This window comes from Gigantopelta aegis, chromosome 6 (assembly GCF_016097555.1).
Source record: "Gigantopelta aegis isolate Gae_Host chromosome 6, Gae_host_genome, whole genome shotgun sequence".
Classification (NCBI taxonomy): Eukaryota; Metazoa; Mollusca; class Gastropoda; order Neomphalida; family Peltospiridae; genus Gigantopelta; species Gigantopelta aegis.
In genome coordinates this window covers 82,602,172-82,629,593 of record NC_054704.1, presented here as the reverse complement: position 1 = coordinate 82,629,593, position 27,422 = coordinate 82,602,172, and the positions used below count along the sequence as shown (strand labels likewise).

Genomic DNA, 27,422 nt, shown 5'->3' with positions numbered 1-27,422 from the left:
ACAGTGGCCATCTTGGATTTAGAGGTCTGGATGATCTCTAAACACTAAATTAACCACTCCAGTGAATTAGGTGAAAATGACATCTCATTCGTCCATCCATTATCCCGTACTAGACGGATCCCATAGAAGCTAAGGTGTGTGTGTCCAGACCAGCGTGCTTGAACCTTAATTATTTTACGTATAAGAATGAAAATCAAAGTTTTTTTTGTTTTTGTTTTTTTTTGTTTTGTTTTTTTTAAAACCTCGTCAGGTTTGAGACTTCCATTTTTGGTGAATGCATCTCAACGACGCAATCTCGGGGTTATATCTATTATTTACAATAGAGACAATGAACATTAAATTTCATACCATTTGAACATCATGCTAGAATTTTGCTATACTCGCTATATATGCAGCGCTCGCCTGATGTGCGATCGATCTAAGATCGATTCCCGTCGGTAGGTCCATTGGGCTATTTCTCGTTCAAGCAAATTCTCCGCAGCCGGTGTAACAAAGGCCGTGGTATGTACTATCCTGTCTGTGGGATGGTGCATGAGGAGGCGACAGCGGGTTTCCTCTCTCAGTAACAGTGTGGTCCTTAACCATATGTTCGACGCCATATAACCGTAAATAAAATGTGTTGAGTGCGTCGTTAAATAAAACATTTCCTTCCATCTTCCATTTTAAAACCGATAAACGGGCTGCTATTTCAGCTGTTTGTTACATATGTAGACGTACACAGTGCACATGACATGTATACTCTGTCAAAAAAGAAACGCATAGGTGATAGGGAAAGAGGAAAAGTACAAAATATCGTGTTTTTGTACAATGTTGCTGAATGACCATGTTTGTTAATGTTCCTGGAATGGGACAGCATGCCCAAATGCACCCTAAAACAAATTTAACGCACGTTGTGCGACAATTGCAGGAAATCGGCGTGAAATGGTCAGATTTTGGCGAATGCAAGTGAAACTCGGGGAAAACATTGGGGTAGTGGTGGGTATTTAAAGCTGCAATGCTCGCCATGATGCCTCATTTACATTTCGACGTAGACGAGTTACAAGATGCCAAGACTAAGCCTGCCGAATTGAAACATTGCAATAGGCCGCCTCCAGTAAGGTGAATCGCAGTCAGCAGTCGCACGCCACATGAACGTCCGTCAGAGCACCATTTCACGTCTCTGGGACATGTACCAGCAGTTTCAATCAGTTGAAGACCGGCCCAGAAGTGGAAGACCTCGCATAACAACTGCAGCACAAGATCGCTACATCCGGGTTCTGCACTTGCGTCACCGAATTGCCACATCAACGAACACTGCTGGACGCATACCTGGTTTGAGAAGGGTGTGTGCACAAAGCATTTAGAAGCGACTTCGAGAAGCTGGTTTACGGACTAGGAGACCGTATGATGGTCCCGTCCTGCGACGTCAACATCGACATTTACGTGTTCGCTGGTGCACGAATGTACAGGGGTGGAACTTGGGAAACTGGCGGCGAATATGGTTCAGCGACGAGTCACGTTTCCTTCTACAGCGACATGATGGACGACAACATGTTTACAGACGCCGCAATGAACGTTTTGCCAATAACTGCGTCGCCCAAGTTGACATATTCGGTGGAGGGAGTCTCATGATGTGGGGAGCCATCTCATACACCGGCAAAAGTGAACTTGTGTACGTACAAGGTAAACCCGACAGCTGTACGCTACCGGGATTAAATTCTTCGCCGCCACATGCTTCCCATTTTGGATCGACAGAGAGAATTCTTTCAGCAGGACAATGCCAGACCGCAATGGATTTCCTACAGAATGAAAACATTAATGTGCTGCCATGGCCATCAAGATCGCTAGATCTCAACCCCATTGAACATCTATGGGACGAACTGGACAGACGTGTACGCCAGCGTGACCCGGAGCCTCAGACGCTTCCGCAACTGCCACATGCACTGCAGGAAGAATGGGCTAGGATTCCACGTGCCCGAATTCAGAGACTCATTCAGTCTATGCCAAGGAGATGTCGTGCAGTGATTGCTGCTGCTGCTGGTGGCCACAAAAGGTACTGATTTCAGCGCCCTCGTGCGACGCTGTTTGGTGACGAAACCGCCTCCACTGCCGTCAGTCCATAGCAATAACATTGTCACATACTCATGTCACATTTTACTGTGATACGATCATAAATAACGAAATTATGCCACTTTGTATTAAAGATATAATTCCATGAATATTTCGCCTATGCGTTTATTCTTTGACAGAGCATATATTACTATAGGCCTACATGCATTATATACGGTACCATAATTATTATGATCATTACTATTACTATATATCTGATGTAACCATTATATGTACTTAATATGTTGTCCAATGTATGCCATTTTATATGATTCATATATGAAATAAATAATTAGAATTTTAAATTGTTTTACTAAGTATAGAAACATGGCGACAGATCGTATGTTACATATGATGGCAGCTGACGATAACCGTTGACAGCGGTAGCATACACGTTTATTACGGCCGACAACATTTTTATTGGCTTTGTTTTTAACTTGAAGAGTTGCACTTTAAAATAACTTTTATAGTGTTTACTTATTATGAAAACAGAGAAAATTCTAAAGACCATTTAGTCGATTTTGTAAACATTTAGATTAGATAGCCTAAACGAAACGATACCTTGTAGGACTGCACATGTAACGTGATCGCCCTACTATATATACGGCGGTCTTTTTCTCTTTTTTTCTGGGTTTGTTGGGTTTTTTTAGGGTTTTGTATTAACTGCAAAACGCACACGCACCCCCCCCCCCTCCACCCCCATCTATGTAGCCTCGGTCTTACAGAAGAAAGTTCCGTGTCAAAGTTCGCATATTTACGGAGTAAAAAAACAGCTGCAAATTGTTTGTGCAAATAATATATTATCCCCTGTCAACAAATAAATACCCTTTTATTTGTTATGCAGTTGTTATGCAGTATACATAAGAGGTTGAAACTAGTACAGGGTATCCCCATAAAATGGAACTGCGATTTTTAGCAAAAATGAGGGTTGTAAATAAAAACATTCATCAAACCTCTTAAATAGTTGATACGCTGCTTATATCAGTTTTGTCAGTAAACGTTAACATTATTGGCAATAGGAATTCATTTGGTACATTAGAACCTACAGTTTATATCCTGTTGACTACGATTGGGGTTTTCCGCTCATTAGATGCAACAAAACTTAGTCATCTTCAACATAAAATCATCTTGTGAATTTCTATGCAAGTAAAAGCTATACAACCAACGCAGACTAAATTTATATAAACGGACATTATCATGGTTCAGTTACTGAATGGTTTGTTTGTGTGTGCTATTTTCACTTACATACTTTGCCGGACTAACTGTGTGGACTCCCATGTGGCAAAGAAAAAGGTGTGTCGTATCTTTGGGAAACGAGCTGAATGTTCAGGTCATGGAAAGCTGTTGACCTACATACCGTCTTTACCTAGCAAAATCACAGAACTGAGCTTTAGTTTTAACTATCTACAGAGCGTTTCAACGAAAACATTCGCGAATGTCACACATCTGAAACTGAAGTCATTGCACCTCGTAGGAGATCATATTAAAATGATTACCAAAACAGCGTTCCAAGTTTTAAAACATCTGGAATATCTGGACATAAGTCACAACAGTATACCACTGGAAGTTATTCAACGGTCCTTCATTGGTTTGGGGAAAACGCCCATTCAGCGTCTGGATATGATAGCTATGAGTATACATTCCATTTCACGAAATTTCTTTACAAATTTAAAATTCTCGAGAATACAGACTCTTCATCTGCATCAGAACTTCTTTACAGTGTTCAACTGCAGTGATTATTTTCACCTGAAGTATTTAAAAACCTTGGGATTGGCGGAAAACTTGATCTTCAGATTGCTGTTGACACCAGAATGCAAACTAGCTAATCTAGATGTGTCTTACAATAGCGTTAAATATGTTTGTTCAAGTGGGACTCTTTCTACATCACTTGATATGCTAGATGTACAGTTCAATGGAATCTATCATTTGGATTCTTCAACATTTAAGTGTGTGCCAAAACTTAAAGAACTGTATCTAGGTGGAAATTATATCAATAGATTACCTCCAAATACATTTGCCTCTTTGTCTGAATTAAAATACTTGTCTTTGATTGAGAATCCAAATCTGATATTAATCGAGACGGGTGCTTTTAATAACAGTAATCTCAGATCATTAGTGTTCACACATTCTGTTGAAAACTTCAAAAATTATAACAAGGATATGTTCAAAGGAAGCAATCTGGTTTCTCTTGACATTTCACAAAACAATTTAAACCAAGTTCCACCAAATAGCTTACAGAGACTATTTGAGCCGCTGAGAAACAATTTAAAAGTATTGGATATTTCTGATGCATCACTAACAACAATACCTATGTTTGTTTCAACCCTGACAAAACTGAATCATTTAATATTAAATAATAATCTCATATCTGGATGGTCCACCGAATCACTGTCTACGCTTACGAGTCTTGAATATTTATATATCAGTCAAAATAGTATTTCTATAGTTGAAGAAGGTTCTTTACCTGAAAATATATTACATTCATTGCAGTTAGTTGATTTTTCTGGTAACCCGTTTGACTGCTCCTGTGAAAACGTTTGGTTTATGAAAGTATTTCAGGCTCACCTTGAAATATTTAATAAATCTCAAAAACCTTGTCGATGTTCCAGTCCTGCTTCTAAACAAAATATTTATCTCAGAGATGTCCACTTGTCCCAAAACTCCTGTTTACTAAACGTCACATCACAAACTATCGTCATTGCAGGCTCAAGCATTCTTCTGACTCTTTTTATCATTGCCATTATCTCATACAGATATAGATGGCATATTCGCTACTTTCTGTATATGTATAATAATCGAAGACGGAAACGGGAACCAGAAGTAAATGAGAATCAGTTTCTGTACGACATATTTGTTGTGTATTCATCAGAGGATTCTGAATGGGTACTTGACAGACTTGTTCCTAAACTCGAGGGGGACCTCGGTTTCAGGGTATGTGTTCACGAACGAAACTTTGTGCCTGGAAAACTGATCGTTGACAACATCATGGCGAGTATCGACAGCAGTAAACGGATTATGGTTGTCCTGTCGAACAGCTTTTCACAGCGGGACTGGTGTCAGTTTGAATTAAACGTCGTCCAGGGACACGTGTTGGAGAAGGGTGGAGACTTGCTGGTCGTGGTGGTGCTGGAACAACTTAACAACCGTCACTTGACACCCACCATGTTCACCATGCTGCAGACGACAACGTATATCACGTGGCCCGATGACGTAGATTCTGAAGAGAGATTCTGGGACAATCTAAGTGTGGCTCTTCGAGAAGGGTGATCAAAGAAAAACTGAGGGCAGTTCGAACTAGTGAGCACTGGCGTTGAAGTAAAATTCATTCTAAAATGATACCGATGGCAACTAATGGAAGTTTAGCTTATATAGCTAAATTGATTACGACTAATATAGAAATGTGTGATGTTTGAAGTGCGTGTGTGTTAGTTAACAAACAATCTAATAAGTGACAATATGCATGCATGTTACTATTTTGTTAATAATGTGAATACACAAAGTGCCTTGAGACACACAATTGTATGTGGATGGATGTTTTTGCTCATCTGTAAACTGTATATAAAAAGTAAACAAATAAATAAATAAACAAACAAACTGTATAGACTTTTCGTATTATATATATATATATATATATATATATATATATATATATATATATATATATATATATATATATATATTGTATAACGAAAAAGTCAGAAGCCTCCTTTAAAAGTCATATATCCCTCTTTAATTCATATTTTCGCCTGTTCAGGCTTCATCAGGGAAATCTGTCGACAAAAATAAAACCACTAGCAAAAACAGAGTTGGTTTAAACAATATTTTATTAGCAAATCAAATTTGGGATTGGCCAACAGGCAAATGCCTATATTAAGGCCTCTCCCTACATTTAACAAATATACATGTTATACATCAAGATGGCTAGAACAATATTACAATAAAGATAACGCGGATAGTTGGGGGAATAGAACAGAGGAGTGTGTAGAAGAAACAAAGAATAAATAGCAAACAGTTAGAATGGTTAAATGGTTAATTGATCTCGAAATGCTTACTATTAATAAGAAAATTCTGAACAGATTTAAATATAGAGATATTATCTTGGATACTTAAATTTGAATCTCCAAATAGCAAAGTATGACACTTGAGATTATAATAGTTCAGTAAATAGGTATTGCGAGCTGCAACATATATTGGGAAAAAACATAAAAAAAATTCAGCATCTTCAACTGGATGGCCACAAATACAAGAAGGGGTATCTGTCACATGTCGTACAAATTTGTGACCATTCAAATCACTGGTACCCAAACGGAGTCGGCTATGTAGAATCTGTTGCCATCTATCACCTTCATAAAAATAAGATGGAACAGCAGGGTCGCGTTTGTTCATTTGTATTTTAAACAATTTTAATGTAGAAGAATTTCTAATATCAGGCAACAGATTATTCCAAATTTTACTGCAGAAGGAAAGGAGTTCAAAACAATTTTGTTTGACAAAAATATGTTTGTAGGTTCTCCGCATTACGCACATAGTATTCATTACGTTCTGCAGCAGAGCGAGGTAGTTGTAAGGTTAAAAAAGTTGGTAACATGTTATTTGAAAGTTTATACATCATACAGAGTTTGTGTCGCTTCCTCCTTTCTAGTAAAGGTATGAAACCGGTTTCTCTATATAACAATTGGTGAGATGTTCCTCTAACAGCACCACAAATTGTACGAAGAGCATCTAATTGGAGATTTTCAAGGGTGTTTGCCTGATATATAGTACAGTTGTCCCAAATTATATCTGCATAGTCAAATATGGGAAGAATAAACGATCTGTATATTTTTTCTAAAAGTAGTTTGTTTTATTTAACGACGCCACTAGAGCACATTGATTTTTTATCTTATCATCGGCTATTGGACATCAAACATATGGTCATTCTGACACTGTTTTTAGACGAAACCCGCTGTCGCCACATAGGCTACTCTTTTTACGACAGGCAGCAAGGGATCTTTTATTTGCGCTTCCCACAGGCAGGATAGCACAAACCATGGCCTTTGTTGAACCAGTTATGGATCACTGGTCGGTGCAAGTGGTTTACACCTACCCACTGAGCCTTGCGGAGCACTCACTCAGGGTTTGGAGTCGGTATCTGGATTAAAAATCCCATGCCTCGACTAGGATCCGAACCCAGTACTTACCAGCCTGTAGACCGATGGCCTAACCACGACGCCAACGAGGCCGGTGTATATTTTTTCTAATGCCTTTCTAGATAATCTGAATTTGAATGAACGAAGACAATTTATCATTTTACTGGCCTTATTCACAATATCTTTTATATGACAGTCCCATTCTCCAGATTTTTGAAACGCTAAACCCAAATGTTTATGAACCTGAACCTGAACATTGTCTAAGAATAACCTAGGATTATCAGTGTTTACATTTTTACGACTGAAAGTCATTATTTCAGTTTTATTAGGACTAAATTTTACTAAACATTTCTTTGCCCATCTATTAAGACACTCTAAGTCTGTGTTTAAAATTTGATAAACTGCATTAGGAGTTACAACAGTTATACATGTATATAGCGAAGTGTCATCAGCAAACAGTCGTATATTTGAAGTGATATCACTTACAATATCATTTATATACTAGTATATCAAAAAGAGAATAGGACCAAGGACAGAACCTTGGGGGACACCTGCAGGGACAGTCTTGATATGAGAAAAATTGGTTATACAATACAATAATATACTTAAGTCTATATAAGAAAAGGACCTACAAATAAAGTAACGTAAGATAAAATTAAAGATTAAAAGTATTGCAACACTATGAATAGGTAAAACGAAGTGTGGGTAGGGGAAATAAAATAATAATTAAGGGTAAATAAAACAAAGAACAAAATAATGAACAAAATAACAAAATAATAATAAACGAAGTCAAACCATCCTGCATGAAAACATGAAGTGAATAAATGAAATAAACCTAATGCGAGGTAAATAACCACTCTAAAAACAAGCTATGAAGCTGAGAATGTAGGAGTGAGTACAACTCAAGTAAAAACTGCAGAGTAAACTGCTGGTAAGAGATTAAAGGTCTTGTAAAACTAACAAAGATTATATAGACTTAAGTACACGTATATTATTTATTATTTTAGTTACAGCTTCAACTCTGTTTTTGCTAGTGGTTTTATGTGCGTATTTTTATTTTTGTCGACACATTTCCCTGATGAAGCCTGAACAGGCAAAAATTATAATTAAAGAGGGATATATGATTTTTAAAGGAGGCTTCTGACTTTTTCTTTATATAAAATATATTACCTCAAGCCCCCTTGCTACTTTAGAGGAAAGGTGCCAGCAACACAGAAGGATGTTCTATTCATATAGATATATATATATGAAATTTATTGAATTAAAATATGAAAACTTCACTTGACATATAGATATATATGTTTGACTGAATAAGCCTTTTACCCATTTTTATTGGCTTGTCAGTTCAATAAACTCATGACGTCACATATCGTGTTTGATCCTTAATTGTATATAACAATGAAAATAATAGTTAAATTTGTAGAAAAAGGAAACCTCACGGTAAAAATAAATTGTATAGTTAATATGTTTTTCATTGATTGGCGAATGTTATCTTACCAAAATAAACGAATATGGATCTTACTTCTGAATTTGCTCTAAATATTTATGTCACAGCTTTCTGTAACACCCACTGGACTTTGTGCAGAGATGTATATAGTTTTGGATGCGATAATCTTATGGTAGGTTCCACGTTCGAATGCAGTGGACTCTTTACACATACCATTTTTAAAAAGTAGTATACTAAATAAAGTTTTTGATTTGATTCTTGAACTTCGAGACAATGGCCCATTTCCGATCATACAGCTGTATATGTATAATATGCTAATAACACTGAAGGCACAAAAACTACACGAAATCTGTTAACGATTACTTAATAAAAAATAAAAATATGGACAATAACTCAAGACTGAGCATGCGATCTTCAACACCTACATTATACATGTTTGGAAACAATGCCACCCTATTTTTCTGATTCTTTTGGATAACATTACAAAGAACAGCACCTGAACATGTGACAAAGGTGATATTGTGACCCGCTCTAAAGCATACAAATTCTAAAAATATCGGGCGAGTCTATTTTAGTGGCCGCAGTATAGCGAACCATACCAATACGTACGGGGTGGGTTATCAGTCTTCAATTTTACATTAAAAATTATTTATTTATTTATAAAATAAAAAAAATAAAAATCAGTCTTCAGTTTTACATTACAAATTATTTATTTTATAAAATAAAACATGTTTTAAGGCATTCGTAATTCACACGAAACATGTCGTATACCCTCAGGATAATTCGGAATGTTTTCAAATTATTTTTAAATCACTGGCAGGATTCTGCAAGTAAGGTTTTGATTGGTGGACATGAGCTCCAACTGGCTGTCGTTAGATCCACATGTAATAGTGGAGCTAATTTTAATTAGATTGATTTTACCCCTCTAAACTGAACACCGGACAAACAATTCGGTCCCAATGTGTCAACTTAGTGTAAATCCTACCCCTGATGACCGGACGATCAAACCGATACCAATCAATATGGCGCCCACATGTCTGTGAACACCGATGGTTAGTGCAATATGCGCATGCTCGAGATCGCTGTTATCAGTGTAATCACCGCTGCATACAGTACATGTACCGCTCAGCAGGCAAGATTAGCAACTTGACAATAAACAATTAAAAGGACTGATCGCAAGCACATTGATTGTGTTGCAATTATGGTTAACATTAGCGGAGTTCGGGTTTGGGTTAGATGTCTTTATTAAGTTACGAGTGTGTTTTACCCAATGACGGAAGCGACAACGAATCCGAACAAGATGTATCTGTTCCGGGAAACGATCTCAGCTATCCCGACGTGTTGAACATGCTTCAGATTTTAAAGGACTTTGCAATACAGAAAGATGAACGTTTCCTATTGCATGTACAGGAATTAGAAAGTTTAACGCAGGCAACCATTGTTAAACACAGATGTGAAAGACAACAGACATCGATGGATACGTTTCTCAACGTAGGCTGATTTATCGATTGATTGACAATTTGTGGACTTTTTAATGTATTTTTTATTCAATATTACTCCCATGGATGTTTTTATTTTTCTAAATGCTCATAAATGCACCATTTTTCAATATATTCTTGTTGTTCTTGTTTTAAAACACTTTAACACTTTCCCTATTTTATGGAGAACGGAAGGTATTTCCGTCCAGGCAGACCCCTGAAAACCGGACACCTCTAAAAAACCGGACATTTTACTTGGTCCCTTGCATGTCCGGTATTGAGGGGTTTCACTGTTTTATATATATATATATATATATATATATATATATATATGATTGATAAGTTCGTGGCCTAAGATAGAAGGAGATGCGGTATACAGTTTTTATATTATGTGCAGTTAAACTTGTTGAATGGCGACACCAAAAAATTGAAGTTATTATATTTTCTTCTTCTTCTTTTTTTTTTTTTACAAATAATTAAACATTGACAGTTTTTGACACTCGCCGGTTCCTGAAAATTAAACCATGAAACTGGAAACAAAAACAGCCATCGTGCAGTCATCCGCTACCTCAGTCTCAAGGGCTTGAGGTAGCAATGAGGTCCACGAGGACATGGTTGGCCACACTTGGGTAAGATACCGTTTCGTACAGCGTGGTAAGTTACATTATCACTGAGCTAGATATCTCCCACGAGTCCATGCAATCATCCGTAACGAACTCCAAATGTTCAAGGAGTCAGGGGAAAACTGACAAGGGGGAAAGTGCTGTTCCATCAGAACAATGCTCCAGTCCACAAGTCCACAGTGGCCATGACTGCCATCCAGGAATGTGGATTCTATCTGATCGAACACCCACCCTATTCTCCTGATTTGGCACCCTCTGACTACTTCCTCTTCCTGAAGGTGAAGGAGCTTGGTGGTCGACATTTTCCCTCAGATGATGACGTCATGGATGCTGTAGCAGACTTACTGGAGGTCCAAGACCCCGCGTTCTACAGGGAAGGGGTCTCTATGCTCCATGACCGTTGGACTAAGTGTGTTAATGTACAAGGGGATTATGTAGAAAAATAAATGTGTTTCATTTTCTAAAAGACTCCTTCTACCTTAGGCCACGAACTTATCAATCACCCTTCATATATTCTTGGGAATTTGTTTTTTTTTGTAGGGTTTTTTTCTGTTTGTTGTTGAAAGATGACAACGACTGGGGAGGGGTAGCTATGCATTAATTTGATTTTCATCTGGGGTTAATACATTATCTAACTGACTTAAGAGTTGAGGGCAGTGCTCCCTGTTCTCCCTTCTCATTTCTGGCGGCTATAAATAAATAAATAAATCCCAGGGAATTGCAGTCATAATGATAGCTACATCCTTCTTACTAGCGAATATGCATAAATCACATTCGCCGTGCATAAGCGGAGTTAAAAATATCATATCAATGAGCTATTTTGTCGAACACGAAAGTGCTTCCGCGTGGCTATGGGTCATGTGATTAGAATAGAAAAACAGAATATAAATACACGATAGATTAGTAATAATCACATGTTTATGCATAACGTTTCTCCAAAATTCGGAATATAAGGGGAAAATCGATTTTAATTTTTGCATAGACTATTTTCTTTTTGCTTGACTTTCTTCGGGTTGGAGGAGGGTGTTGTTGAATTAAAAAATATATATGTTTTTATTTCTTCTTTTTTTCTTCTAGAAATATGTCTTTTTCTTTTCTTTTTTTCTTGTTCTCTGTTTTTAAAATGTATTAATTGTAGTAATGATCACCGTCGTCGTCGTCGTAGTAGTAGTAGTAGTTGTAGTAGTTCAGTGACGTATGTAGGGGTGGGTTTCGGAGGTCGAACGCCTCCTCCCCATTATTAAGCAAATTTTCTTTTTTCAATACATTCTTCGTAGGAGCATGTCTCGACTCCCCTATAAACTTCGCTCGCTACAGTCTAGCCCCTACCCTCAATACAAATTTCTAAACACACGCCTGTAGTTGTAACAGTAGGTGTAATAGAAATAGCAGCAGCAGTGGCAGCAGCGGAGTCAGCAACAGTAGTTACAGTAGTAGATGTGGTCGGTGTACTTCGTCAGTTAGGAGCGCGGGATGTAGCCCAGTGGTATTAAAGCGCTCGCTTGATGCGCGGTCGGTCTTGGATCGATCCCCGTCGGTCAGCCTGTTGGGCTATTTCTCATTCTAGCCATTGCACCACAACTGGTATATCAAAGGACGTGGTATGTGCTATCCTGTCTGTGGGATGGTGTATATATATATATATATATATATATATATATATATATATATATATATATATATAACTTGCTATTAATGGAAACATGTAGCGGGTTTCCTCTCTAAGACTTATATATCACAATTACCAAATGTTTGACATCCAATAGCCGATGATTAATAAATCAATGTGCTCTAATGGTGTCGTCATATAAAACAAACCTTTTTTCGTCAGTTACGATTTTATCTATAAACATAGCTTTCCAGCATTTTAAACTTATCACAAAGATCGAGGGTTTTTTGCCTGCAGTTAATTTTATTTTTAGTATGTTTGAGCTAGATGGGTGGTAGGCCGAGTATACTGATCGTAAGAGAATAATACGGACATTTGGAAAGTAATGAGAGCGTCACAACTGTCCAAATGTCCCGTCTCGCTCTCTTTTACAGTCGGAGTACTCGGGCTAGATGGGTTGCAACTGCTAAACAGGCCCGTAGGAATAGTTACCCTCCCACCCCCACTTGAGAACAACAAAACTGTACGTTTTTTGGTCCAACTCTGTATAAATAAAGATAAAAATAGGCTCTTGACACCCCCCCCCCACACACACACACACACCTCCACTCCAGGGGGCGTAGGTTGGGGGGGTTCGGACGCACCCCCCCCCCACCCCCCCCCCACCCCCCCCCCCCCCCCCCCCCCCGCTGAAGCAAATGGTCCGCTTTTAGTACTAAAACATACAGGTTTATAAATATGGAGTTTCGGGTGGTGCAAAAACAAAATAGAAAAAGGTCCACTTGGTTCATATTCGAAACCCCACCCCCCCCCCCCCCCCCCCCCCCCCCCCCCCCCCCCCCCCCCCCCCCCCCCCCCAAGTCCAGATCACGCTACGCCCCTGCACTCCATATATCTTTCGTACGGGCCTTCTATTGCAACTCCTTCCTTTTCGGAGAAAACACGTTGACGCATTACCGGTCATGTGCATTTTCATTTAACAGCTGTGGTGTCAACAACCACGGGATAGGCTGGAGGGAAATCCCGAGTACTTTATAAAAGAATCACGTGGGTGGATTTTTACCGGGTACATATACATAAATAAAATTAATATGTGTCATTCTTGAAGCGAATCCGCTACTTTAAATACACACAAACATTTAACAGTATAAAACTGAATTATAACGCGTGTGCTTGAATTGTGTAGACAAATTATTTTATTTTAAAAACTCAACATTTTATCAGCAAAATCTGCTGCTCTGTACAGCCTACGTCAAGCTTGCTTGGTCGTTAGCTATGTCTGTGACACGTATGGTCTCCCCTACAGCGGCGGCGAGCGTGCCTTTTGATTACACTGTAGTCGGCTCGCTAGACAGGTCAGGGCGGTTTGAGGTGAGACACCAGCATGACAATTCGCGTCAGGTACAACAAAAGACATCGGAACAAAATGTAGCCTCCAATAATGATCTGATCCATGGTCAGACTATGAATCTACAGGGTGAGTTTTAAATATTTATTTATTTCCTCATTTCCATTGTTAGTTACGACGAATTGAAACTGAAAATGTAATTGTTCTGAGAAAAAAATAAAAATAATCATTATAATTAGGGCACTTTTAAAAACATTTTGTTTCAGTAACCCGACCAGATTATAAAACGTGTTGTAGGTTTTTCGTCACGTTTGTCATTGTCGGGGGAGGGGGTATAGCTGAATCTCCGGGACTATCGCCTGAGATGTGATGGATAATAGGATCGATCACCATCTATGGAAAGTAGCCTACCTATATAGTGTCTGCCTCTCTCGCTCTCTCTCTCTCTCTCTCTCTCTCTCTCTCTCTCTCTCTCTCTCTCTCTCTCTCTCTCTCTCGCTTTCTGGACGGGACGTAACCCAGTGGTTTTGCGCGGTCGGTCTAGGATCGATCCCCGTCGATAGGCCCTTGAGCTAGTTGTCATTCCAGCCAGTGCACCACGATTGTTATACCAAAAGCCGTGGTATGTGCTATCCTGTCTGTGGGATGGTGCATATAAAAGATCCCTTTTTCTGATGGGGAAAATGTCGTAAGTTTCCTCTCTAAGACTGTCAAAATTACCAAATGTTTGACATCCAATGGCCGATTAATATATCAATGTGCTCTAGTGGTGTCATTAAACAAAAACATCCACCCCGTCCAATAGCTGATGATTAATAAAATTAATATGCTCTTAATGGTGTCGTCTCTCTCTCTCTCTCTCTCTCTCTCTCTCTCTCTCTCTCTCTCTCTCTCTCTCTCTCTCTCTCTCTCTCTCTCTCTCTCTCTCTCTCTCTCTCTCTCTGTGTGTGTGTGTCGAAATAAATGTACAACACGATGATTACAGATGTGTTCTTTTACAAGGTAACTGTAAGTCACGCTAAATGAGACCTTGCGGGATCCACTTGAATACACAAACTGAACTCTGTATAGGCCCACTGGTTTTAACAACTAATATTCAGGTGTGTTTTTTTATGCCCCAGCGTTAATCATTGTTATTGGCACCGCACCACTATTTGTCGTGTCGTTACCTGTTGTCTTAATATAGTCCGGTACAGGAAATAGTTCTTCATTCATTAAAAATAATACAAAATACTGAAATGCTTTTTCAAATCTTTCTTTGATGATTACAAGTTGGTTAACCTCTTTTTAATGGCATTGGTTTGAAGTTACGTGTTATGTTTAGTACGCTACCAACTGATAACAGCCGTGCAAGTGGTATAGTTGTATGACAGCAAAATAATACGGTGCTCTGGCATAAGAACAGAACAAAACTTTATTCAGGCCGTTCTACAACGGGGTAAGAGGAACATACGTAGTCCGATTTGGACAAGATGGTTTATAGGAGGATACATACAATAGTGTACGGAAGCGTATTAGTGCCATCACACACAATAAGATAATTCTATTTTCCAACATTTAAATTTGGAAAAATCAACTTTAATCTTGGAAAAATCAACTTTAAATTTGGAAAAATCACTTTTAATCTTAGAAAAATCAACTTTAATCTTGAAAAGATCAACATATAATCTTGGAAAAATAAACAACCTTTAATCTATTTATTAACAAACTAAATTTTTCATAGAAATATCACACTATTGTAACAGGGCCACGTACCTTTAACATATTAATTAACAAACTAAGTTTAGATTAAAATATCACAATATTGTAACATGGCTACATACCTTTAATATATTAATATTGTTAATGAAAACATTAAAAGTACGTTGTTCTACTACAATACTGTGTTATATGTATATCTAAACTTTATAATTAATATATTAAAGGTATGTGGTCATGTTACAATACTATGTACTATTTCTATATAAACTAAGTTTGTTAATTAATATATTAAAGGTACATGGTCGTACTACAATACTGTGTGATATGTTTCTCTCAACGTTTTTTAATTAGTATATTAAAGGTACGGGGTTGTACTAAAATACTGTGTGATATTTCTATCTAAACTTTGTTAATAAATATATTAATATAATAATACATAGTATTGTAGCAGGACCTCATATTATACACTGTGTGATATTTCTATCTAAACAAACTTTGTTTGTTTATCAATATATGAAAGATTGTTGATTTTTCCAAGATTAAAGTTGATGTTTCCAAGATTATATGTTGATCTTTCCATGTTTAAATCTTGATCTTTCCAAGATTAAAGTTGATTTTTTTCCCCCAAAGATTAAAGTTGATTTTTCCAAGGTTAAAATTGGAAATATATAATTATTTTATTGTGTGTGGTGGCACTAATACGCTTCCGTAGGTAGTGAATACATTTCTTGATACCTATAATGTGTATTAACAATATATACACATCATTCCGTGATGTAACAGAGTATAGTCTATACTGTACATTTTTAAATATCAATATTCGGAATATGTCAGCTACAACTGTGCACTTACATTTTGTGATATTAGTTACAGCATAGAGATATGAATATTCAGTTCATTTAAATAGTTAAACATGTATATGTATATACTTAGTTATGAATATGTTTTATAAACTAACACTAAACTTAAAAACGTAACATTATGTCATACAATTTAAACATTTCAAATATAATTAATTGTATGTTTACGTTCAGTTCAATTAACTGACAATCTAATTAAAATTAGCTCCACTATTACATGTGGATCTAACACCAGCCAGTTGGAGCTCATGTCCACCAATCAAAACCTTACTTGCAGAATCCTGCCAGTGATTTAAAAATAATTTGAAAATATTCCGAATTATCCTGAGGGTATACGATATGTTTCGTGTGAATTACGAATGCCTTAAAACATGTTTTATTTTATAAAATAAATAATTTGTAATGTAAAACTGAAGACTGATTTAGTTGTGTTTTTTTTATAAATAAATAAATAATTTTTAATGTAAAATTGAAGACTGATAACTCACCCCTTACGTATTGGTATAGTTCGCTGTACTGCGGCCACTAAAATAGACTCGCCCGATGTTTTTAGAATTTGTATGCTCCCAAATAACGTTATAAAAGGCGAAGTGTGATTGGTCAATATTTAAATTATTATTTACAGACGAAATGTTACCTGGACATTGGGGACTACGCAGTGTTGTTAGCAATCCGATTAAAATTAGTTCTACTGATCTAAATAAGGCATTCGTAATTCACACGAAACATATCGTATACCCTCAGGATAATTCGGAATGTTTTCAAATTGTTTTTACCTTTCAAAAAAAAGTAACGTGTGTTTTATTTAACGACGCCACTAGAGCACATTGATTTTTTTATCTTATCATCGGCTATTGGACGTCAAACATATGGTCATTCTGACACTGTTTTTTTTAGAGGAAACCCGCTGTCGCCACATAGGCTACTCTTTTACGACAGGCAGCAAGGGATCTTTTATTTGCGCTTCCCACAGGCAGTATAGCACAAACCATGGCCTTTGTTGAACCAGTTATGGATCACTGGTCGGTGCAAGTGGTTTACACCTACCCATTGAGCCTTGCGGAGCACTCACTCAGGGTTTGGAGTCGGTATCTGGATTAAAAATCCCATGCTTCGACTGGGATCCGAACCCAGTACCTACCAGCCTGTAGACCGATGGCCTAACCACGACGCCACTGAGGCCGGTTTTTACCTTCCAAGTTAATTTATACATTTTACATTCACCAAACGTCGAATATTTTAAATATTTTTATGAACATTTAATTTTAAGGTGGTTGCAGTGGAATTTTTTTTTAATTTTTTTTTTTTTTAATTTTTTTTTATAAATTTTTAAAAAATAAATATATTTTACACCAAATTTAGCAGTAGTTTATTATGTGATTTCATTTCATCTTATTTTCGTGCTTATATCCAATTAAGGTTCAAGCACGCTGTCCTGGGCACACACCTCAGCTATCTGGACTCTGGACTGTATGTCCAGGACAGTGGATTAGTTGTTAATTGTTAGTGAGAGAGAAGAGGGCGTAGGGGCCGTACACCTACCCATTGAATCGTTAAAACTCGCTCTGGGTGGGAGCCGGTCCCGGACTGCGAACCCTGTACCTACCAGCCTTATGTCCGATGGCTTAACCACGACGCCACCGAGGCCGGTCTATGTCGCGACCGTTGGTGTATCAGTTATGGGGCATTGGGTATAAAACCCCGAGTCCATAGTGGGTGATCGATCCCGCGATCCATTACTCCTCAAGCGAGTGCTCTATCACTGAGCTAAATTGGTCAGCTCGGATTTCATATAAAGAAAAGAGGAAAAAGGTCTGAGCTGGCGAAACTGACCCTAGAAATCAAATTATTAACGAGTTTATTATTTATTTACTGATTTATTTATTTATTTATTTACTGATTTATGGACTACTGATGATTAGTGCTGGGCGGTATTGAAATTTGAGGTTCGTTATCGATATCGGTATTTTTGGGGTGATTTACCTCTGTATCGGTACGGTATTCGGTATTGACACGATACCGATATCGAGCGCTATTTTCGGTATACTCGGCTGCATTCCTGTGTTATGGGGTGGGGGGGGATGGTGTTGCTATTTTTTGGAGGGGGTGTTTGTTAGTTTGATTGTGGGGGGTTTGGGGGGTTTTTTTTGTTGGTTTTTTTTGGCGGGTCTGTCTGTTTTTGTTGGGTTTTGTATATAAAGTTATCTCAGACTCTGACAGGAGTCTACGTCGATTAAGACTAGTTAAACCTCGGCTTAAGTTAACCCTATAATTGGCGAGCATAATCGGATTACAACACCTTCGTTGTTTGGACAATTTAATTTGTTTGTGGGTATGAACTCGGTGGCATAGCTAGTTTATTGACGCCCTGAGGCAAGGTGTGCGCTAAGTGGGACCAATTTTCTGCTTGGCATTTATTTCCTACAACAACACCGAAGGTGCGAAACCATCATGCCTATTACATACGTGACCATGACGCCTATGGTTACTTATACTCTACTACACTACAAATATCACGTCAAGACCCTCTTCCCGCCATGGAATCGATTGCTGGCGTAGTTGGGCGTGCCTGAACCGAAAGGATGTGGGCACGTTAATATAGTTCCCTTCCCTTCAAGACCCATGCATGTTTTTACTTTAACTCTCCCCTTACTGTCCCGGAACCGGTTCCTAGCGAAGTCACAGATCGGATCCGCGATGGGCGTGCCTAGACCTAATTTGGACGTGGGCATGTTAAATGAGTTCCCATGCACATATTTTAACTCCCCTTGGACCGGAATTGGTCACTGGCGATGTCAGAGGTTAAGTCCCGGGGTGGGTGTGCCTGAACCTTCGGGATATGGGTACGTAAAAAGAGTTCCCTTCCTTTACTTTAAAATTGCAGCCTCGAATATATTGTCATTGTTTAACCATTTAGAGAATATGTCATCCGCAATAATTTTCTTATTGCACGACATTCTCCGATATCGTTTGGCTATACTCCCTATATACATCACACACGCACGCACAATGTATTATTCTCTATTCTAATACTGAAAAAGTGAAAAGGGGTTAGTACAAAGAAAATGTGTAGTGGTCGTACACTTTTACAACCCTATGCAATTGCTCACTTCAGGACGAAAATGTACGGGGTTTTAATCCCTATTTATATAAATAAAGGTATATACCTTTCATTCCGAGCAGGACCCAGTACTGGGATACGAACCCAATACCTCATGTAACCCTTTATAACCCTAGGCCATAGCGGTCATATACACCAGGCGGCGCATTTGAAGTAATTTTAGCAGGGGGGTGGTGGGAGTCGTGCTCCACCAAATTTTTTTTATAAAAGAAAAGAAAATGCTAGTGCGGGGTGGGGTTCGACTCCCGGAACCCTCCCCTGCACACACGCCTGTTACATTGATTTGACTGGTGAATGTACGCTCATGTGTGTGGTCACCGACAGGTGTACCAACTACGTCATCTGACTGACAATCATCGCCAAAAGGCTGGTCGCTATGTCCACTAATCTGGCACACGCATTATTTGCTTTTCACACACCTCCCGGTTACGATTTAGGATTTAGCCCCAGTCGAGGGTCGCACACCACTGTTTTAGATGGTCATATTTGCGCTACAAACTCTAGCGGCTTACCGACGACGCCCGATTTGTTGGAATATACGTAATGGCACGTTATGGCGGTATGTGCCGTCACTTTTGTTTCGTCTCCGTGTTTAATTAAGCATTACGGTATATAGATTCAGGTCAGTGCTGGAGCATGTCTGCCAAATTTGTTTTATATTGAAATTATAATTTATGTGAGACTGATTAGTTGATTGGTCGAAGGACTGATTGATCAATTGACATATTCACTGACTGATTGATTAATTGTTTTATTGACTTATTTATTGATCAGATTAGTGATTTATTTATTATTTATGTTGACATAACAGGGGACACTATAATTAATTAATTATTATTTAGAATTAAGAAATAAATTTAAGTTTATTTCGTTCTGACCACTGGATACACGAATTATCAATTGTAATTAAATATACAATCTGACTGAATTACATATGTCCTACATATACAATATATAATAGATAATCATATCCGCTCTAACGGTTAATGGTCAGTCAGAGAGAAATCTGTGTGATGGCCCTAAACCTTCCCACTGAGTCGTTGAAATTAAGTCTTAATTACTACTGGTAGAAGACACTATCAGGATGCGAACCCAGTATCTACCATAGTCTGTTTCGAAAGTCTGTTGGAAAGTGTCTATAAAATATCTTTTGATTGGTAATGGAAAAAAAAGTAGCGTGTTTCCCCTGGTAACTGTCAATTATCAAATGTTGGATACTCAATAGCCGATGCTGAATTAATTGGTGTTCTCTAGTCATGTTGAACACATAAATACTGTAACATAAATGGTGAATAGATAGGTAGACGTTTTTTGTAGGCATACAAGGAAGAAATGTTGTATTTAACAACACACAGATAACGAGAGAGGAAACACGCTGCCGCCACACTCTTTTTGATTAGTAGCAAAGGATCTTTGTATATAGCATCTCACAAACATGATAGTACATACCGCGGATATGTTTCACTAGTTGTGGTTGGAACGAGAAATGGGCCTATCGACGGGGATCGATCCTAAACCGATCGCGTGTCAGGCGAGCGCCTTATCATGAAGCTACGCCCCGCCCCTTAAAAGCAAAAACATAAATACTAACCTAGTAGCCTAGGTAGCACATTTATATATTATAAAAATGGTAGAATACATAAAATTAATTATGTATATCATAATTCAACTAATTCTTTCTTAGATGTTTCAAATTCGTGGTTATAAAGGTGGGTAGTAAATATAAGTATGTATGGTATATTTGAATTATCACGAAAAAATATATCGACTACAGAGTGTCAAGCAAAGTTAAGTATGGAATATTATTCTGTTTGCTATATATAAACTAGACTTTGTATTTCGCTTGGTTACAAGCCAGTATTGTATGCAAAACGTATGTACACATACCACCGCCGTTCGCCTGCTTTCGCAGTCAAAATGCACGAACAGTCATAATATAAACGGATGTTTTAATAGCAAAGTCCATGACGCCATGTAATCAAATAAACTTAAGTACACACTGTTTAGGTAACGATAATGGAGTATACACAGAGGAATGGATAGGTAAACATCAGTATACGTGCAGGATATTATACTCCATGGGTAAGCTGAGCGAAAAGTATTGTTAGCGATTTTGGAGAAATAACTGTTTGAAAAACTGTGATCAAATTCGGTCGGACTAGACCTTTCAAAATGCAGTAAAAAAAATAAAAAAAAATCCTCCTAAAATATTATAATTTTAGAACTAATTTTGGGCGAATTTATAATTTTTATTTTATTTGTTTATTTGTTTATTTATTATTAAATTTTTAATTTTTTTAGTTTAATTTTTAAAATGTAAATTATTTTAATTTTATGTTATTTTATTTTATGCAGCTGTGATTAATGGGAACGGAAATGAACACGTGTATATGACGAGGTTACTAGGGGACACCAATCCTATCCAATGGCAAACGGCGATGAAAAAACTTCTAAAGACGTATATTGTGGAGACCACCGCGAAACAAGCAGTTTCCTTTTTGTTGGATAACGTAAGTATACATTTTTGAAAAGTATAAAATAACTTATTTGATGTATTTTTATTTTATTTCGATGAATAGTGAATTCTACTTGGCCATCCCATCGCATCATGCACAGCTGTAAAAACGATTAAACGAATTTGCTTTTCAGTTAACCTTTATTAATATAATTTCATTATTATAATTTTCTTCCTTATTTCAAGTATTTTTTACTTCTACGTCAACTTTTTTTTATTAATTTAAATGAAATATCTTGATACCATTTTAATAATATTTACCGTCACACCTACTGTATTCACGGACACCTTTAAATAAAGACACTTCAGATACCTTTCTGGTGAAAACTGATGTATTTTAACCTGTATATAAACGCCACCTGTTTATAAAGGCCAGTTTTGACGACTCTAGTGGGCAACATTAACTGTAACATTATGAGCTACTCATTTTGATGTGTACATACACTGTACTTTTCATACAGTGTTGAACTAATTCCATTAATTTAACATCCTGTTTAAATTACCTCAGGTGGACACAGCAATTAGAGCATTAAAAGATCCAGAACATTCACCTGGATATCCCGCTCTGTGTATTGAAACCAAACGGATGCCCGCCATCTTGGATCTAGACTGCTGGAAATTCATTCTGATTGGATTAAATTTTGAAATAACTGAACCGGAAGGAAATCACAGACTCGATTACATGGAAGTCCAAGTGACAGAAAAAGTAACAATGTCGTCTCTGCTTGGATTACGCATCATGTTGGACAGTTTATTAGGTAAGTTTAAATACCACTGTGAAGTGTTGATGTTGTCGTCTGTTTCAGGTAATCTATTGAGAACAAAAAAAACCTACACAAATGGATCTGGATTAAAATTAACAACATGCTTCCTTCAGAAGATTTATTTTTAAAAATTAAATTACTGTTTGTTATTAATTTATGTATTAATAAATAAATAAATAAAAGCAACAACAAACAAAACAGAGAGGGGAAAAAAAGGACGCAGTATACTATACAGTGTATAAAGTAATAGTTTAAAAATAACAAGTTGAACCACATACCAACCTTTAACTTCGCAAATTTGACAGGTGTATGTCACTTGTCACTCTTGCCGTTCCATAGCATCTATTTTATACTATGACCTTAATCAGACCACCAAGAAATAGGCCACGTACATATTTGTTTGCATATTATAAAACTTGTATTCTTGATTTTCGTTTTCAGAGCTTGACTGGAACAACTTTCGTATGATGTTATATTTGGAAGACCAGGAAGGATATAATCTCCTTTGCGTTGTGAGTTTGGTATTTCTTGACTGTAACAACATATGGTAACTGAAACGCTGGCCACCTAATTATGCAGCTAATTGTTGAATCAGCTAAACCAACCAAACTGTAAAGACCATGTAGACCTTTACATTAATTGATTAATTTCAGTTAAGTTGTCCTCTCAAATCCAGTTACGGTTCAAGCACACTGTCGTGGGCACAGTTCGACTGTCCTGGTTTGCCTGCAGAATCTGCAGCATTGACGGATTGTCCATGACAGAAGTTGACGCGTTAGTCACAATTAGTGTGAAATGATGAAATGCCCAACTGGTTGGATATACATTGTTAATACACAGACCTCGCCGGGTTGTTATTATTCAGTTACCCCTCCCTATCCTGAACTAGTTCAAGTAAAGTAATTGTTTAGCTCCCCTTAGCATGTGATTTTTGTTTTTAAAAAGTACTACGAAAGGATTTTAAAATATCAGTGTCCTATATGTCAACATTTTAAATAGCTCCCCAAGTTGGAGGAGCAATTAATCATTCACCTCAATTTTGTTTTCACGGTCAGGTCTGAATACAGCTGATGTGAGTCTTAGCATAGTTTTATGAGTAGAATTGCTTGAATCAGTAGCGCATCATATTTTACAATGCTCTTGAACATTTTCTCTGAATCAAGATATATATGCTGGATGGATTATTTTTAAAGAAAAAAAATTAATCTTTTATAATTTTTCTATTTCAGTTACAAGATGTGTTGAGAATGACCAGTACGATTAAGAAGATGGACTTCGTCAAACAGCTCTTTGAGCGATATCGAGAGTCGATGGAAAGCATTGGCTTTCATAAACACAGAATTGACAGAAAGACCGTTGACATCATGTGGGACAAGCCGTCCACCGACCAGCTCTATCTCTGTGAAGTGGTGCTTTTTGGTCTTTACCATCACGGAAAAGGGCTAGAGACGTTCGTTTGACAAAACAACAAATTGGTAAAATGTTGAAGAAGAATTCTAAAAACTAGCAAGTCTACCACTGAGTACCGCTTGAAATTAAGACTTGTAGATACGTCCCGGGACCCCGATCTACCGAAGACTTTAAGTTGCGCAAAGCAGTAGTTTTGGCTTGTGAAGTTGAGGAGACGGATCTGGAGACTACATTTTGTAGCAGAGAACGCGATAGAGACGTATCAAAGCTAGATACACGAGTATCTGTCGTGATCGTTGCTGGATATTACTGTATGATCTGCCAAACATTTGGAGATTAAATAGGTTGTGAGAAAATGTGACAAAGTATGCCAGGAAGATCAGAGACTGAAGACGTAACGTGATTGCAGACATTTATCCCCCCCCCCCCCGCCCCGAATGCACCATTCTTTGATTATTTTCTTGAGAAAGGTCTAACGATATTTGTGTGAGTAACTAACGGAACGCACACACAGTAACAGCAATTACTGACTGCAGCCAAAAGCCTAATCCACAGTAGCTGGAAGTTCACCGAATCACTGACATTCAGTCCCGTATTACATCTATGTATTTTATACACTACAGTTGTAGTAAATAAAATTTGGTCTCTCATATTATGTGTTCCCATATTTTGTTCTCCGTCAAGTTATACAATAGGAGATATTTTTGTTGTTTTTGTTTGTACAAAGCCTGAAGCGGGTCTGAATGTAATCAGTTGTATCACAGATCGACAATGGTCTGAACCTCTCTCTCTCTCTCTCTCTCTCTCTCTCTCTCTCTCTCTCTCTCTCTCTCTCTCTCTCTCTCTCTCTCTCTCTCTCTTTCTGTGTATGTATGTGGTGTGCGTCTCTTTGAAAATTGGAGATGGGGGGATGGGGACGGGACGTAGCCCAGTGGTAAAGTGGTCGGTTTGGGATCGATCCTCTTCAGTGGACCCATTGGGTTATTTCTCGTCCCAACCAGTGCACCATGATTGGTATACCAAAGACCGTGGTGTGTGTTATCCTGTCTGTGGAATGGTGCATATAATAGATATCTTGTTTCTCATGGAAAAATGTAGCAGGTTTCCTATCTAAGACTATATGTCAAAATTACCAAATGTTTAGACATCCAATAGCCGATTATTAATAAACCAATGTGCTCTAGTGGTGTCGTTAAACAAAACAAACTTTTAACTTATAAGATGAGTAAAACAAAAAGAAGTCGCTAATAAATGTGTGATGGAAATATTTGAAACTTTAAAATCAAGTTGGAGAATGCGTTGCATCCGCTATGATGAAATAAATCAAAATATATTTGCGTGACAAAATACAATATTTTTTTAAACATCCGATAGAAATAGCGTTGCGTAGTTCTGTATTTTGTTAAAGACAGACCTAGATACGCTTGTTTCCCATTTGTTTATTGTTGAACGATGAAATAAAAATTTATGCATGTACCAATTGACAGAAACCATCAAAATATCTATGAAAATACATTGTAGAATGGTTCACATTGTAAATCGGTTGGAACTCGGTTGGAATTTGATCACTGATCAATAATCATTACCAGTTTGCAGCAAATGATTAACTTCCGATTATACAATCCGTTATAATACATAATATATGAATCTAGGGAGGATTTAAGTTATTAGTATTATATACCTATCCCAGTTCATCGTGATGAACCCGAATATATTGGTAATTTTACCTATAATAATTATCCAATATCTGTTTTGATTACAGAAGCAGATTTAGGGGGGGGGGGGGGGGGAGAGGGAGGGGAAGAGGGATTAAGGGAAAAGGGGTACATGGACCAATTTAAAAAGGGCAATCCAATGAATTATTTGTTTAAAAGCCAGACAAAATGAGGCATTTGAATATATTTTTTGGAAGTCGCCTAGATTCGCTTCTGCTTCAAGGAAGGGGAAGGGAATGTTTTATTTAACGACGCACTCAACACATTTAATTACGGTTATATGGCATCAGACATATGGTTAAGTACCACACGGATACTGAGAGAGGAAACCCGCTGTCTCCACTTCGTGGGCTACTCTTTCCGATTAGCAGCAAGGGATCTTTTGTATGCACCATCCCACAGACAGGATAGCACATACCACGGTCTTTGATATACCAGTCGTGGTGCACTGGCTGGAACGAGAAATAGCCCAATGTGCCCACCGACTGGGATCGATCCCAAACCGACCGCGCATCAGACGAGCGCTTTACCACTGGGCTACGTCCCGCCCTCGCTTCTGCTTCACGTACTCCTAAAAACAAAACTAAATACCAGCAAATTTCACAGGTACTTCTTGACCTAGACTGTAGGGATAATTAGTTAACATTTTCCACGACTGTCGATTATGGGATTTCATAATCGATCATTACATCGCTAATCGATCATCGAAACACCGCTATTAAAAACGACAAACCCACAACAGCATGTATCACTTCATGTATGATACAGCATTTGAATATTTTAGTATGGTTAAAACACATTGAAGACTGATGGCACCTTATGTCTTTAATTAAAAAACATAACTGGGAAAACTGAATGATCCAATCGGCTGTTTTCAAGAGAGACCACATGGTATGATCTATTCATATCCTTCTAGGTTTTTTGTTTGTTTGTTAAGTAGGTAATACGGACGGTTTCATTTGAAAAGTAATTTGCAACCCCTGCATGGGCCAATGTGTCAGGTAGAGAAATAAATTTACAAGGAAACGTTATCCTTTTTAAGCTTAGTGTCTGGCTAGACTGCCAAAGGGAAGACAGTTAATTTTAAAATGTATACGTGAGTAGGCTATCCAAGTCTGACTACTTGACGCGACCTGATTATTATAACAATATAACAAAAAAACTTTTACTGCCACCAGTTCCAACCCAGTTGTTGTAAGCTAGGTACCCCCTTTTCTCCCTCTCCTCCCTCCATGAGCGTCAATCCGGCTTTAAAAGTGTGTGTGTGGGGGGGGGGGGGGGGGGGGGATGTGTTAGTGTGTGCGTGTACATTGATTGTGTGTGTGTGTGTGTGTGTGTGTGTGTGTGTGTGTGTGCTAAATGAAAACGTGGGGGGACATTTATATAGATTGTCCCCCGGCGTTGAAAAGTGAGGGGGATGCGTCCTCCCTGTCTCCCACTGATCGACACCCATGCCCCCCCCCCTCTCTCTCTCTCTCTCTCTCTCTCTCTCTCTCTCTCTCTCTCTCTCTATCTCTCTGTCTCTCCCACCAGTGTGTGTGCGTGCATACTCGCGCACAACATTATAGAATTCCGTATACATGTAAATGTATAGCATCGCCTCAAAAGTAATTA

General features: G+C 37.9%; 2 protein-coding genes across 2 annotated transcripts; both read left to right on the top strand.

The window, feature by feature from the left end:
• The first annotated feature begins 3,204 nt into the window (after window positions 1–3,204).
• LOC121375970 (toll-like receptor 2) lies at window positions 3,205–5,682 on the top strand. Its single transcript, XM_041503715.1, has one exon. The coding sequence runs from the start codon at window positions 3,286–3,288 to the stop codon at window positions 5,353–5,355; it is 2,070 nt and encodes a 689-aa protein (XP_041359649.1). The 5' UTR covers window positions 3,205–3,285; the 3' UTR covers window positions 5,356–5,682.
• A 7,817-nt stretch (window positions 5,683–13,499) lies between these two features.
• On the top strand, window positions 13,500–24,743 carry LOC121375325. Its single transcript, XM_041502726.1, has 5 exons — window positions 13,500–13,851; window positions 21,760–21,914; window positions 22,428–22,677; window positions 23,125–23,195; window positions 23,913–24,743. The coding sequence occupies exons 1-5, from the start codon at window positions 13,650–13,652 to the stop codon at window positions 24,141–24,143; spliced, it is 909 nt and encodes a 302-aa protein (XP_041358660.1). The 5' UTR covers window positions 13,500–13,649; the 3' UTR covers window positions 24,144–24,743.
• The last annotated feature ends 2,679 nt before the right edge of the window (window positions 24,744–27,422 follow it).

Coding starts and splice junctions, on each gene's coding strand:
- LOC121375325 (XM_041502726.1), top strand. CDS start 13,650: ATGTCTGTGACACGTATGGTCTCCCCTACAGCGGCGGCGAGCGTGCCT. Junction 21,915..22,427: donor TTTCCTTTTTGTTGGATAAC/GTAAGTATACAT, acceptor AAATTACCTCAG/GTGGACACAGCAATTAGAGC. Junction 22,678..23,124: donor CATGTTGGACAGTTTATTAG/GTAAGTTTAAAT, acceptor TTTCGTTTTCAG/AGCTTGACTGGAACAACTTT.
- LOC121375970 (XM_041503715.1), top strand. CDS start 3,286: ATGGTTCAGTTACTGAATGGTTTGTTTGTGTGTGCTATTTTCACTTAC.